We start from the raw sequence: 13873 nt of genomic DNA, 5'->3' as shown, positions 1-13873 counted from the left end.
CCACTGTTTCTCCTCATAGTAGTGCTTAAAGCGTACCCGTCAGATCACTCAAAAAAAAATAAAAAAAAACTGTTATGTGTTACTCAGTATCTCATCCTGATCATGTACATGTACTTTTTTATGTTTCTATGACCTACATTCTCTCAGAATTAGCTTTATTTCTGAAATACCTTAATTTTGTCCACCAGAAGCAGGGGGATGGATACTCACTGTGATAACCACTCCCCCTTCCTCACTCTCCTCAGTCCAGTGGTTCCCAACCAGGGTGCCTCCAGCTGTTGCAAAACTACAGCTCCCAGCATGCCCACACATCATTTGGCTGTGCAGGCATGCTGGGAGTTTTAGTTTTGCAACAGCTGGAGGCATATGATTGTAGTCCCCCTTTATTACACACACACACACACACACACACAAACACACACACAGGCTTCATATATTATTACACATACACATTAGATAAACACACTGATATACACACATACCCCTATATCCACACACACACATACATGCAGGGACACTTACTTTTTCGTCTGAAATGCAATGTGTTTCTGCCTCTCTCACACAGCAGACATCAGTGAGAGCCCGGCAGCAGTTTACAAAATTTTCAGTATTTCATACTGAAAAAGCCAGTCAATGAAAGCAATTGCAAAACCTATTGTTTACAGCATATCAAAAGTTTTTATATCTGACAGTGCCTATTTAATTGCAAAATTTTGTGAAGGGCTGTATTGACATATTGCAATCCCCAATTATCACGATTGGATTGGGATTGCGATATATCGTGCAGCCCTATTGGCCACCAATAATATAATTTAGTGTTTGTGGTTTTTGAAGTGTTACTTTATAAATCAATCATTCATAAATTATTAAAGAAGCAGATTTACATGGAGATCAGGTTTTGTGTTCTTTCAGGTTTCTTAAACTGCAGTGACTTAGGTTTCTTGCAGCGCATAGGGTATCAGAACTGTGTCTTTAGAAAATCATAGTGTTTAAATAAAATTTTTATGTCAAACATTTAAGAATTTTTAGCGATTGTTTTCAAAATTTTCCATTCTTCTATCTATATTCTAAAATAATATTGAAATCCTGCAGTTTGCCGTTTGACCACTAAGTCTAATGACAAGCTGCACTTCCAGTTCTGTAAATATCATTTTTCAGCAGTCTCCTCCTTATCCCAGGTAGGATTACAGTGAACAGTAACACCAGACCAGACATTTAGGTGATGGCCAGAACTGCACAATGACTTCTTCACAGGCCACAGTGTATGCCTAGAAAAAAAACTCTTTCATAGAAGTGAATATGGTCCCTCCTGTCCGTTTCCTATGTGCATATCAGTAAATGCTGTGCAGAAATCTCAGGCAATATTGCTGCCCCCATAATACTGTACAATAAAAATTAAATGAAAGTGTATTATCAGGAAATAGAAACTAATTATTGAAAACAACTGTTTTAGTATCCGGCTCTAATCAATACAAAAATTCTCATTCCCTTAAGAATAACTTCTGCAAGAAAAACCTTCCAGGTAGCCTACGTAGATAAGTATGCAACACTGACCGTGAAAAGATGCACCACTTGTAAATTTGGTGCATATTTCTCCATTGTAGATGAAACTGATTGTCCAGTGCAGTGATGGTGTAAATTTTTTCACATTAAAACCACATGGAACAGAAGGACATCACTGGAGCAGTGACACGTTTCGACCACACAAAATGGCCTTGAGTAAGGCCATTTTGCATGGCCAAAACATGTCACTGCTCCAGTGATGTCCTTCTGTTCTGTGTTGTTTTAAAGTGAATAAAGTTTACACTATTCTGAAGAGGCTCTGCGGTGTCCACGCAGCAAGTCCAAGCAGCAGTAAGGCACGAGGGTGAGCTGACACCTATCTGTTTTCTATACATATTGGTCAAGTGCACTTCTACTTTAGGCTGATATAAAAATTGTCATACATGACCAATTCCCCCTCCTCCATCATGTATCTTGGTACTCTGATTTCTCGTTCCCCTTTAACTCCTTATAATGCATTTACTAATTCTACTCTTATAGGTAACGTTATCTTATTTGAAAAATATCAGCATGCTTTCTATTCAAAACACCCAAACATCAGCTGCCTGAATATAATACCATGCTTTAGCAGACATTCTGAACCTTGACAAAAATAAATATTATATTATAATAACCAGGGCTGATAGTCAGCAGGTTTTAAATTATTATTTATTATGGACAGAAGGCTCTTCAAAGTAAACCTGCCTTTTCTACATTCGCAGGCAGCTGTCTCTTCTTGCTTGGTTCAGCTTGCATAGAAGAACTCCTACACAGGCTGATACAGTCACACATATCCTGTATAATACGCTCAACTTGTGCATAATCATTTAGTCATTTTTTTATATTACTTTTAGGGTTACGTTTTCACCAGATAAGAAATCAGTGACATAAAACTCTTTAACGCTTTAACTTATTTAAGATCACACTGGTATTTCATATGACTGGTCAATAAATCGTACTGACCTAGCACTTTTTTCACCCTCACATTTCTTGCAATTGCTGGCTGCTTCATGTCCCTTTTGTTTACCAGTCTGACAAGCATTCCACAGAAAAGAACAGGTGGTCTATCTGTGAGCCAGAAAGTTAGAGTAATATTAGAGAATTCAGAGGTCTAAAGAGGGGTTAAAAAAGGTAGATAGAGCAAGACTTAGAAGCCAGGCAGAAAATGTAGAATGTAGTGGATGGATACCCTAAAATGAAGGAAAACAAGAAAGGGAATTGTTAAAAAAAAAAAAAAAAAGTATAGAAATCTATGTATACCAACGTGAGATTGATTCACTGACAAGAAGTGCATGAAGGTGTCATATATTTTAGCTACACAAAGAAAGTTACCATAATAGCAACTTAACTAGTAATGGCTGCATTGCTTCTAAATGTTATTCTTAACCTGGGGCTCTATATAGCACATCAGTGAATCAAGCCCTTTAGTAGCAAAGTCTATAAGAACATCAGCCATCAAAAGTGTAAGTAAGGGTAAATTTTAGCATTTACTAAAAACCCATGGAATAGGATTTCATTAATAAAAGGAAAGTTAAATATAGTAGAAAGAAAACAATAGCATATAAAGCCTGTGTAAGAGAGATTACCTTACACCAAGACTATAATAAAAGGAGTGGGGTTATACTAAATCATACCTCATTATTACACACATTAGTGACTCCAATAAACTAGTGGATACCCACCACTGTTCCCAAACAACAGTATAGACTTTACTATTGAGGATCAAGAAACAATGCGCCTGCTTATTATAGCTGAAAAATAAATACTGACGTGACAGCAGAATGGCAACAGGGAAGGAGAGGTATGGGAAAGATAAACGAATAGTTCTAGTGGTGCAGTCTGCATGCAGGGTTATGTGTCAACACATCTCTTAGCATTGTGGTTAGCAAGGAAAAACTTTTCACATGGCACAGTGACAACAGTGACAGAGCGGAAAAGAGGTGCCTAAATTCCACAGGGATATAGTAAAAAAAAAAAAAAAAAAGCTAGGGCATGTCTGCCAATTTACACATTGAATCATCAGTGGAATCCTGCCTAAAGTTCTGAGGTCCACTAGCATTAATCCAATCTGTACTGGCAACTTTAACCAAAAGAAATTAAGGTAGTCATGCAAGGGTAGATGTTTAAGAGTCTGTGCTAAGGGAAGGGTTTGGTTAAAGAAAGATTTTCCATGTATGATGTCAGAAGCTCTGGTTATTCTCATTCATGAACTGTTTGCTGTACAACCCCTGAGAAAAGTATGAAAGCACCATAGTAAATATATAAAGTCACAGATGTGACACAAAACATTGTTTTGTAGCTAAACACTCTAGCTTAATAAAACATAACTTCCATAAATTAACCCCTTCCCGACCCATGGCATACATGTATGCCATGGGTCAGCTCCCATTCTATAACGTGGGGCCACGGCGTGGCCCCTCGTCATAGCGGGTCGGGCCTGGCACCTAGCAATGGCCAGGACCCGTGGCTAATAGCGCGCGGCAGCGATTGCGGTACCGCACGCTATTAACCCTTTAGACGCGGCGTTCAAAGTTGAATGCTGCATCTAAAGTGAAAGTAAACTAATGCCGGTTAGCTCAGGGAGCTGCTCGCGATCGCCGGGCAAAATCGCGGCATCCCGAACAGCTTACATGACAGTCGGAGGATCCCTACCTGCCTCCATTCTGTCCGATCGTCGAATGACTGCTCCGTGCCTGAGATCCAGGCAATAGCAGTCAAGCAGCAGAATCATTGATCACTGGTTTCCTATGAGAAACCAGTGATCAATGTGAAAGATCAGTGTGTGCATTGTTATAGGTCCCTATGGGACCTATAACACTGCAAAAAAAACGTGGAAAAAAAAAGTGAATAAAGATCATTTAACCCCTTCCCTAATAAAAGTTTGAATCACCCCCCTTTTCCTATTTTAAAAAAAAACCAGTGTAAATAAAAATAAACATATGTGGTATCTTCGCGTGCGGAAATGTCTGAATTATAAAAAGATATTATTTATTAAACCATACGGTCAATGGCGTATGCGCAAAAAAATTCCAAAGTCCAAAAAAGCGTATTTTTGGTCACTTTTTATATCATGAAAAAATAAATAAAAAGCGATCAAAAAGTCCAATCATTACAAAAATGGTACCGCTAAAAACTTCCGATCACGATGCAAAAAATGAGCCCTCATACCATCCCATACACAGAAAAATAAAAAAGTTATAGGGGTCAGAAGATGACAATTTTAAACATATAAATTTTCCTGCATGTAGTTATGATTTTTTCCAGAAGTACAATAAAATCAAACCTATATAACTAGGGTATCATTTTAACCGTATGAACCTACAGAATAAAGAGAAAGTGTCATTTTTACCGAAAAATGTACTGCGTAGAAATGGAAGCCCCCAAAAGTTACAAAATTGTGTTTTTTCTTCAATTTTGTTGCACAATGAATTTTTTTTCCGTTTCTCTGTAAATTTTTGCGTAAAATGACTGATGTCATTACAAAGTAGAATTGGTGGCGCAAAAAATAAGCCATGATATGGATTTTTAGGTGCAAAATTGAAAGAGTTATGGTTTTTTAAAGGTAAGGAGGAAAAAATGAAAGTGCAAAAATGGAAAAACCCTGGGTCATGAAGGGGTTAAATAAAATTATCTCACTTAATAGCAAATGTTTTTTCCAGATCATGTAGAGGAAAACATCAATGGTGAATTATTCAATGTAGAGAGGAAAAATTATGTAGTCATTTTGTAATCTGCCTTTTTCTAACAAATCCTAGTCTAAAAATGTAAATCTACAGTACAGGTTACAACACTACACCTCCCATTCGCTTCAGTGCCACCACTACAAACAGTGAATTGAGCCAAGGCTTCTGGCTCTCATACACTATTCTATTTTTCAGCACTGAAGCCATGCCAATCAGCTGATGAAAAATTTTAGAGATGAAAAACCAACATAGTGTGGCAAGAGATGATGGTTGGTCCAAGTAAGCCAGGTATAAAATGTTGTGCAAGCATAAATAAAAGGGGAAGGGAATAATAAGGGAAACCTACATGTAAACCAAGGAGGACTTCACTGCATCAGAACATAAAACTTAGATCTAGGTCTAGAAAATAAAAAAAGATTCAACAAAACAAATGAAAGAAACAAATAGACTAAAACCGGAGTCACTGTTTGTGACAGGATTGTAACAGAACTCCATAAGAAAACAGGACTGGTGAGGACTTAGCAATTCTTCTGGATGTATTGTATTGCTGCAGAGCAGTGAGGTGAGGGAATTTTTGAAACATTTTATTCTGCCAAATTTTCCGAAAAAATTTGGTTTGGTCCAAATTAATTTGCAGCAAATCACTATTGGAAACAGCTATTTCTGAGCTGCAGAGAGCCTCAATAGGGGTGTAGAACACTTTGCCTTGCCGTAACATGCATAGGGAAGTGTGCTGTGTTAGTGAAATAATACTGTTATTCAGTATGACATGCAAATTAGAGGTGTCACTATTAGAATCACTGTCGCAGAGTGGCACAATGACAGAGCCTGGAGGTGGCATCAGTATGAGTAGAAGATATAGTGGCTGAATGGCACAGCCTGGAGCTGGCGGCAGCAAAAGGAAATCATATGATGGCTGAATGACACAGCCTGGAGGTGGCGGCATCATAAGGAGACCATATAGTGGCTGAATGACACAGCCTGGAGCTTGCATCAGGAGAACATACATGGCAGAATGAGACAGCCTGGAGCTGGCAACAGCATGAGGAGAACATATGGTGGCATAATGAGACAGCCTGAAGGTGGCATCAGCATGAGGAGAACATAAGGTGGCAGTATGCAACAGCCTGGAGGTGGCATCAGCATGAGGAGAACATATGGCGGCAGTATGCCACAGTCTGGAGCTGGCATCAGCATGAGGAGGAGAACATATGGTGCCAGAATAAGACAGCCTGGAGCTGGCAGCAACATGAGGAGAACATATGGTGGCAGAATGAGAAAGCCTGAAGCTGGCATCAGCATGAGGAAAACATATGGTAGCAGTATGAGGACTGCCTGGAGGTGGCATCAGGAGTCCTAAAAGTGACCCAGTGACAGAGTGGACCGTGGGTGGCAATACCAGTACCTGGTGACAAAGGTGGGTGAAAAAAGGAGAACTTGGCATCAGATGTGTGGTATCGGGGGGGGTGACATGATCAGAATAGTAACTTTTAATAATATTGTTAGGATAAAATATATGGACCCAAATTTTTTTTTATTTAACAAAAGGAAAGGTGTCCAAAAAACACCATGTGCCACCTACACCACCAAGTATTGATGTGATGAAAAGACCTCTAAAAAGGTGGACAGAACAACGTATGGTCCATTGTAACTGGTTGGGGTAAAAACTTCCCCTGTAAGGCACTACTCTCGCACTACTAATTCCCTTCTTGGCAAGTGTTACTCGCCCTAAAAAGGGCATCCCCACACAGGAACCTTTCCCTATTTTTACCTACAAACTCTGCCATTTCCCAGGGTTTTTGGGTGGAAATAGAGAAAAGTACCTGTGTGGGGCCACCCTTTTTAAGACAAGTAACACTTTCCTCGAAAAGGTTGAAGGGAACAACGTATTGTCCATGGTAGCAGGTGGGGGTAAAAACTTCTCCTATAAGGCCCTACTCTCACCCTATTAGTTCCCTTCTTGGCAAGTGTTACTCGCCCTAAAAAGGACGGTCCCACACAAAAACCCTGGGATATGGAAGTGTTTGTAGGTGGAAATACGGAGAGGTTCCTCTGCGGGGATGCCCTTTTTAGGGCAAGTAACATTTGCCAACATTTGTCTTTGCATCACATCAATACTTGGTGGTATAAGTGGCACATGGTGTTTTTTGCACAGCTTTCCTTTACTTAGATATAAAAAAAATTGTGGTCCATATATTTTATGCTAAGATAAGTAAAGTTTTAGCAAATGCATATCCTCAATACTTATTTGTGGTCTGATGCGGAGGAATTTCTGTGACTGGGGAGCAGGACCTTAAATATGTTTTGAACTATCCATATTTGTGAAATGTTGGTGTGGTACCATGGTCAATCTACTCTGATGCATCAGGCATTGGTGAGTGGAAATCCTGGCTGATCCAAGCCTGATTCATCTTGATAAAGGTCAGTCTCTCCACATTTTTCGTGGACAGACTGGTTCTCCTTGGGGTTACTATGGCCCCCACCACACTAAATACACTAAATACCTGCTCTGATGACCTGCTAGTTGTGGCCACAAATCAAGTTTGGCTGCCCAGAAGTCCAGCGGATCTTCAAAGTGTGTTGGAAGGGTCATGTCAAGGTATGCCACCACCTGCTGGTTCAGGTCTACCTGCTGATGAGTTGCTTCACTATGCAGGTGAAGAAAGCTATTCATCAGCTACTGTAGACTCAGGCTGCTGCCCCCCCCCCCCCCCCAGTCAGACCTGCAAGAGGCTGCAAGATGGCGCAGATAGGCATCGGCCAACTGACTACATAGGATGTCTCTGTAGTAGTTCAGTTTGACCTCCCTCTCAGTGGGTGTAAAAAAGGCCCTCAATTTGTGCCAGTAGCGAGGGTCCAATAAGGAGGAGAGCCAGAAGTCATCCCACTGCCAAATGGCGACAATTTGGCGGTCACTACGCAAGCGAGAATTCATCGTGCCATTTGTGCAAGTGACTTGGAGGGACTCCCTGCCTCCATCACTGCATACTGCCACAGTGTGTCTGGGTCCTCTGTCTCGTCTTCCTCATAACCCTCTAGCTCCTCTGGCTGCTCCTGCTCCTCCACTCCTGTCAGATTACTATAAAAACCGCCCATTTCGCAAAACTGTGCTCCACTGTCCCCCTCCTCTTCCAGTTCAGCCCCCACAGGGCTCAGGTGACCATGAGATGTAGGCACCATGTCTCCAGTGCCCTGACCAGCCATCGTTTCCAACACGTGCTGTAGTAAATGAAGCAGTGGAATTACGTAGCTCCTCCTGTAATACTGGTGACTGACTAATAAGGTGGCTTTGTCAAAGGGCCTGAGCAAGCGGCAGGTGTCACGTATGAGCTGCCACTGATTCACATTGAAGTTACACAGGGGAGTCCCCTATCCGCTTGGATCATCAAGAAATCGGTGATGGCTTTTTTCTGTTCATCTTGTCGGTACAACATATGGAGGGTGGAATTTCAACGTGTGGAAAGGTCACAAATAAGACTATGTTGAGGAATACAGTTCTGACGCTGCAGTTCAAGGAGGGTGTGGTTTACGGTGAACGAGTGGCTGAAGTGTATGAAAAGTTTCCTTCCTATTGTTAGGATGTCTTGCAGATGGGGGAAGCACTTCAGGAACCGATTGACAACCAGATTGAACACACGTGCCATGAAGGGCGCATGGCTCAGGGCTCTTTGTCGCAGCACAGACGCAGATGTTCTTCCCATTGTCTGTCACCATGGATGGTTCCCATTTCCAGTTTTTGAGGAGTAAGCCATGATTCGATTTCCTGATTAATGACTTTTAGCAGTTCCTCCCCTGTGTGACTCCATTGGCCAAGGCAAAACATGTGAAGAAAAGCGTGACACCGCCATGCCCTGCACACATGGTATGCTGGAGGGGCACTGAGACTTGTCCGTGCAGTGGAGGTTGAGGATATGGTGGAGGATGAGGAGGCGGAATCGCACACTGTCACAGGAACAACGGCCTGAGAGTGTGGAGGCGGAAGCGGCGTGACCTGTCCAAGTTCCTGTTGTGGCTGTGCAGGAGCCACATTTACCGAGAGAGCTGTAAAGTACATGTATTGTCCCTGACCGTAGTCACAGCTCCACACGTCGGCACTGCCGTGCACTTTGGTACACACTGACAGGCTCAAGGACTGGCCCACCTTCTGTTCCACAAAATTGTGCAGGGCTTGGGACTCTCCACCTCGGCTCAGCACAAGTCATCAGCTCTCTGAAAGGTGCAGAGTCCACCTGGAGGGACTGCAGTACCAACATCTTGGACATGAGCACATTCAGCTTCAGCACCGTTGGATGAGTGAGCGCATACTGTTGTCTTTTGGACATGGCTTTGCAGATGGATTGCTGGTGGAATGACTGACTCGAAGTAGAAGAAGCAGGAGCATCTGGAGCAACAGAAGATGGGTATGGCACACAGCTCCTTTCGGCTGAGGTGGTGGAGTCTTGGCTGGCTGAAACAGGGAGCGGCGTGCCTCTGGGTGATGCAGCAGGGTGGACAACTGCATCAGAATCATGGTTCCCCAAGGCTGCTTTATGGTGATGCTGCATATGTAGACGCAGTGCCATGGTGCCAACATTGGGACCCTGCCACGCTTCACCTTCTGCCAACACATCCTGCATGTTGCCAGGTTAACATCCTCCGGATGCTTGATGAGAAACTGTCACACCTCCGAGTAGCTGATTTTACCCCCAACAGGGGGGAACCCCTGTTCCACTACCTCACGGATGGTAGGCTGCTGGCTTGCCGCCCTCCCAAAGTTCCTTGCCCCATGTCCTGACATGTGGAGCCGCCATCTTAGATGCCCTGGAGCCTGGACCACGCTAAATTGAGTTTAATCCCTCAAGGACACAGGGTTTCTCCATTTTTGCACTTATGATTTTTAGAAGGTGATGAGGGAAAAACAAAACACTTTCAATTTTGCACACACAGACGTATATTTTGTGCCACCAATTGTATCTTAAAATAACATTAATCATTTCACCACAAAATTTACAGCAAAACCAGAAAAAATATATTTGTGGGGCAAAATTGAAACAAAAACAAAAAAACACAATTTTGTAACTTTTGGGGGCTTTCGATTCTATGCAGTGCACTTTTCGGTAAGAATGAAATCATATCTTTATTCTGTAGGTCCATACGGTTCCAAGGATACCTAATTTATATAGGTTTTATTTTACTACTTAAAAAAAATTATAAACTACATGCACCAAAATTAGTATGTGTAAAATTATCAGTTTCTGACCCCTATAACTTTTTTATTTTTCCTATAAAGGGATGTTTGAGGGCTTGTTTTTTGCGCCATGATCTGAAGTTTTTATCGGCACCATTTTTGTTTTGATGGGACTTTTTAATCGCTTTTTATAAATATTTTTAGGATATATAAAGTGATCAATAATATGCAGTTTTGGACTTTGGAATTTTTTTTACACGTTTTTTTGACCGTGCAGTTTAATTAACATTATTTTTATAGTTCAGACATTTATGCATGCGGCGATACTACATATGTTTATTCTTTATTTTATTTTTTTCAAATTCAGAAAAAGTTTATTAAGTAAATAAAACGATGACAATGACTTAAGTAAGCAAACAATGTAAGGTAACAACGGCCTGATGGGCCGAAATAGAACGGATCAAAATATACAGGTAACAATAAAGAAATAAAACATTGGAACAAATGTGCGAAAGCACCAAGAGATATTGAGGTAAAAGTTACTGAGGAAACGGTCTAGGCACCAGAGCAGGGGTATGGAAGTAGTAAGGTGAGGGAGCAAGCAAGTAGAGAGCAGGGAACAAGCAAGTAGTGGACCACCAGAAGCTCCTCCATGTGTTTAATATGTGTCACTTCAACTAACCATTCCTCTAGGGAGGGAGGGGCAGGATCTTTCCAGCGCCTGGGAATTACAGTTTTAGCAGCATGAAGGAGATGTCTAGTGAGGGATTTCTTATATTTCGCCTGCGCCATGGGAAACCAGAGTAGAGTGGTTTCAAGGCTAAAAGGGACATGTACCCCGCACACCTCACTAATAACCTGTAAGATCGTCCGCCAAAAGGAGAGGAGTTTGGGATACCTCCACCTGATGTGCGACACCAAACCCTCAGCACTACCACACCACCAACATGAGCTTGGAACAGAAGTATACCAGCGGTGCAAAGAAGTCGGCACCCGATACCATAGAGACAAAATTTTGTAACTTGTCTCCTGTGCTTTCTTGGCTATGACCGCTTTGTGAGTAAGGAAAAAGCACAGAGACCACTGGTCGGATGTGAATGTCTTGCCAAACTCGGACTCCCAAACCCGGCAAAATGACGGAAGGGATTCCAATCTGAGAGCCATCAAGAGGCCATAGATGGCAGAAATTGAGTGACAAGGGTACGAGGAAGCCAGACACAGACGCTCAAACGGAGTCAGGCTGCGGTGCAATGAGGCTCTCCACGGGAGACTAGAGTAGAAATGTCATAGCTGGAGGTAGACAAAGGGAGCACGTTGAGATAATGGGCACTCCTCCAATAAAACCTCCAAGGGCTTAAGCACGCCTCCAGCTAGGACATGATGAAAACGGAGGGGGTCAGACCGGGTCGCCACAAAGAAAGCACCTGTCCGGGAGGACCCAGGGGGGAATTGCGGATGGTCAGAAATGGGTAGAAGGGGACCACCTCGATCAATGAGAGAAGCTCCCGACCCCGCATGGCACAAGGCTGCCAGGGTGTGGCTTGTTGTAAAGGAAGTAGGAAGGCTATTCTGTGATGCAGGAGACCAGGTCCACGGCAGGGTGGAGAACACTTTAGGGCAAATATCCTGGTCCAAATGAACCCAGAGTTTGGACTCGCTATTATGGAACAAGTCAAGCACACGGGTGTGGGTGCAGGCTCGGTAGTACATACGGCAGTCAGGGAGACCGACCCCTCCCAACAATTTGGGATGGGTCAGGGTGAGTCTGTTAAGCCGAGGGCGGGCGGAGGCCCACATTAAGGAACCAAAGCATGCCTGCAATTGCCGCCAGAAGGAAGATGGGATGTGGAGAGGGATGGTCTGCAGCAAATATAGCAACCGAGGCACTAGGGTCATTTTAAGTGTACTAACTCGGCCGAACCAAGAGAAATAGTTACGGTTCCAGGTCGCCAGGTCTGTCCGAAAATGGGCCAGGAGAGAGGAGAAATGATGGGAAAACAGATGGGAGAGATCCGAAGGGATTACCATCCCCAAGTACCTAATTCTGCCATTGGGCCAACTAAATGGGAAGGAGGATTGAAGGGATGACACTATAAGGGATACATTGAGAGCTTCTGACTTAGAAAAATTGATTTCGAAATTAGACCAGGCCCCAAAGGCAGCCAGGCGAGACATTAAGCATGGGAGAGACACCAACGGGTCAGTGATATACACCAGAAGATCGTCCGCAAAAGCAGAACACTTATATGTACGATCTCCAACAGTAACCCCAAGAATATCGGAATCCGTTCCTATGCTAGCCAGAAGATGTTCCATCACCAGGACATACAGTAGGGGCGAAAGGGGACAGCCCTGCCGGGAGCCATTACAAATCGCAAATGGAAGGCAAAGGGAGCCATTTATCTTCAGACGGGCCGTAGGAGTATTGTACCGGGCCAGAATCTTGGAGGAAAAATTGGGGCCTAGTCCCACATGTTGAAGGGTCTGTGCCAGGGAGGACCAGGAAATGCGGTCAAAAGCCTTTTCGGCATCAAGAGATAAAACCATCATGGGTAATCGATTAGACTGTGCATGATTCAAAATGTTAAAGTTTTGATCGTGTTGTCCCTGGCTTCCCTCCCCAGCACAAACCCCACCTGGTCGGGGTGTATGAGGGTGGGTAGAATACTATTTAGCCAAATGGCCAAGAGTTTGGAGTAAATTTTCAGGTCGACATTGAGCAAAGAAATGGGTCTATAGCTACTGCAGGAGCGAGGATATTTCTCAGGCTTCGGCAACACAACTCCGTGGGCCACAGTGGAGGCCGCCGGCAAGGGAGTATCGGGAGATATGGAGTTAAAGGCCCTGAGAAGGATAGGGGAGAGGGAATCCAGTAGGGATTTATAGAACTTTGCAGTGAAACCATCCGGGCCAGGACTCTTCCCACCTGGGAGATTCTTGATGACCAAAGACAACTCCTCCAAGGAGAAGGGAGAACCAGCGCCTCCCTATCGTCGGCAGAGAGGGCAGGAAGAGGCGAAGGAGGACAGGGAGGGGGAAGTTACTGTGGCGGGAGATGGTACAGGTCAGAAAAGAGAGTGAAATATAGATTGTTTGACCTCCAGATGGGCAAGTTGCAGGGCTCGCAGGACCGGTCGTGAGAGCGAGCGCTTGTGTGCCAATTCAAGCAAAGCTACCCTGTGTAGGGCCTGACTAAGGGTGTGGGCTTTTTCACGTTTCAATCTATTGCCATGTCTAATGAGGACCCCCCGGAGGACACACTTGAGCGTCTCCCACTGGACAAAAGGCGCAGTGGTGTCCGATACATGGTCAAACACAAAATTGGAAACAGTTCTTGTAAGATCGCACATACAGACTGTGTCCAAGAGGAGGGACTCATTCAACCTCCAGGACCTCTCAGACCTGGTCAGGAATGGAAGCCGGAGGGAACAAAAGACAGGGGCATGATCCGACCAGAGGATGTTTCCAATCCTAGCATCAG

General features: G+C 43.5%; 1 protein-coding gene across 30 annotated transcripts in view; it reads right to left on the bottom strand.

Moving 5' to 3' along the window:
• ABI2 (abl interactor 2) overlaps positions 1-13873 on the bottom strand; it is a 196856-nt gene that overhangs the window by 41140 nt on the left and 141843 nt on the right. For 16 of the 30 annotated variants that reach the window (XM_056533542.1, XM_056533553.1, XM_056533543.1 and 13 more), the window contains one exon: positions 2506-2610. The exons of the other annotated variants lie outside the window; for them this stretch is intronic. In XM_056533542.1, coding sequence (XP_056389517.1) covers positions 2506-2610 — 105 coding nt within the window. The remainder of the gene's footprint in view (positions 1-2505; positions 2611-13873) is intronic. 30 annotated transcript variants of the gene reach the window in all.

This window comes from Hyla sarda, chromosome 8 (assembly GCF_029499605.1).
Source record: "Hyla sarda isolate aHylSar1 chromosome 8, aHylSar1.hap1, whole genome shotgun sequence".
Classification (NCBI taxonomy): Eukaryota; Metazoa; Chordata; class Amphibia; order Anura; family Hylidae; genus Hyla; species Hyla sarda.
Note: the sequence above shows the minus strand (reverse complement) of the source record. Positions and strands in the feature narration are given on the sequence as shown.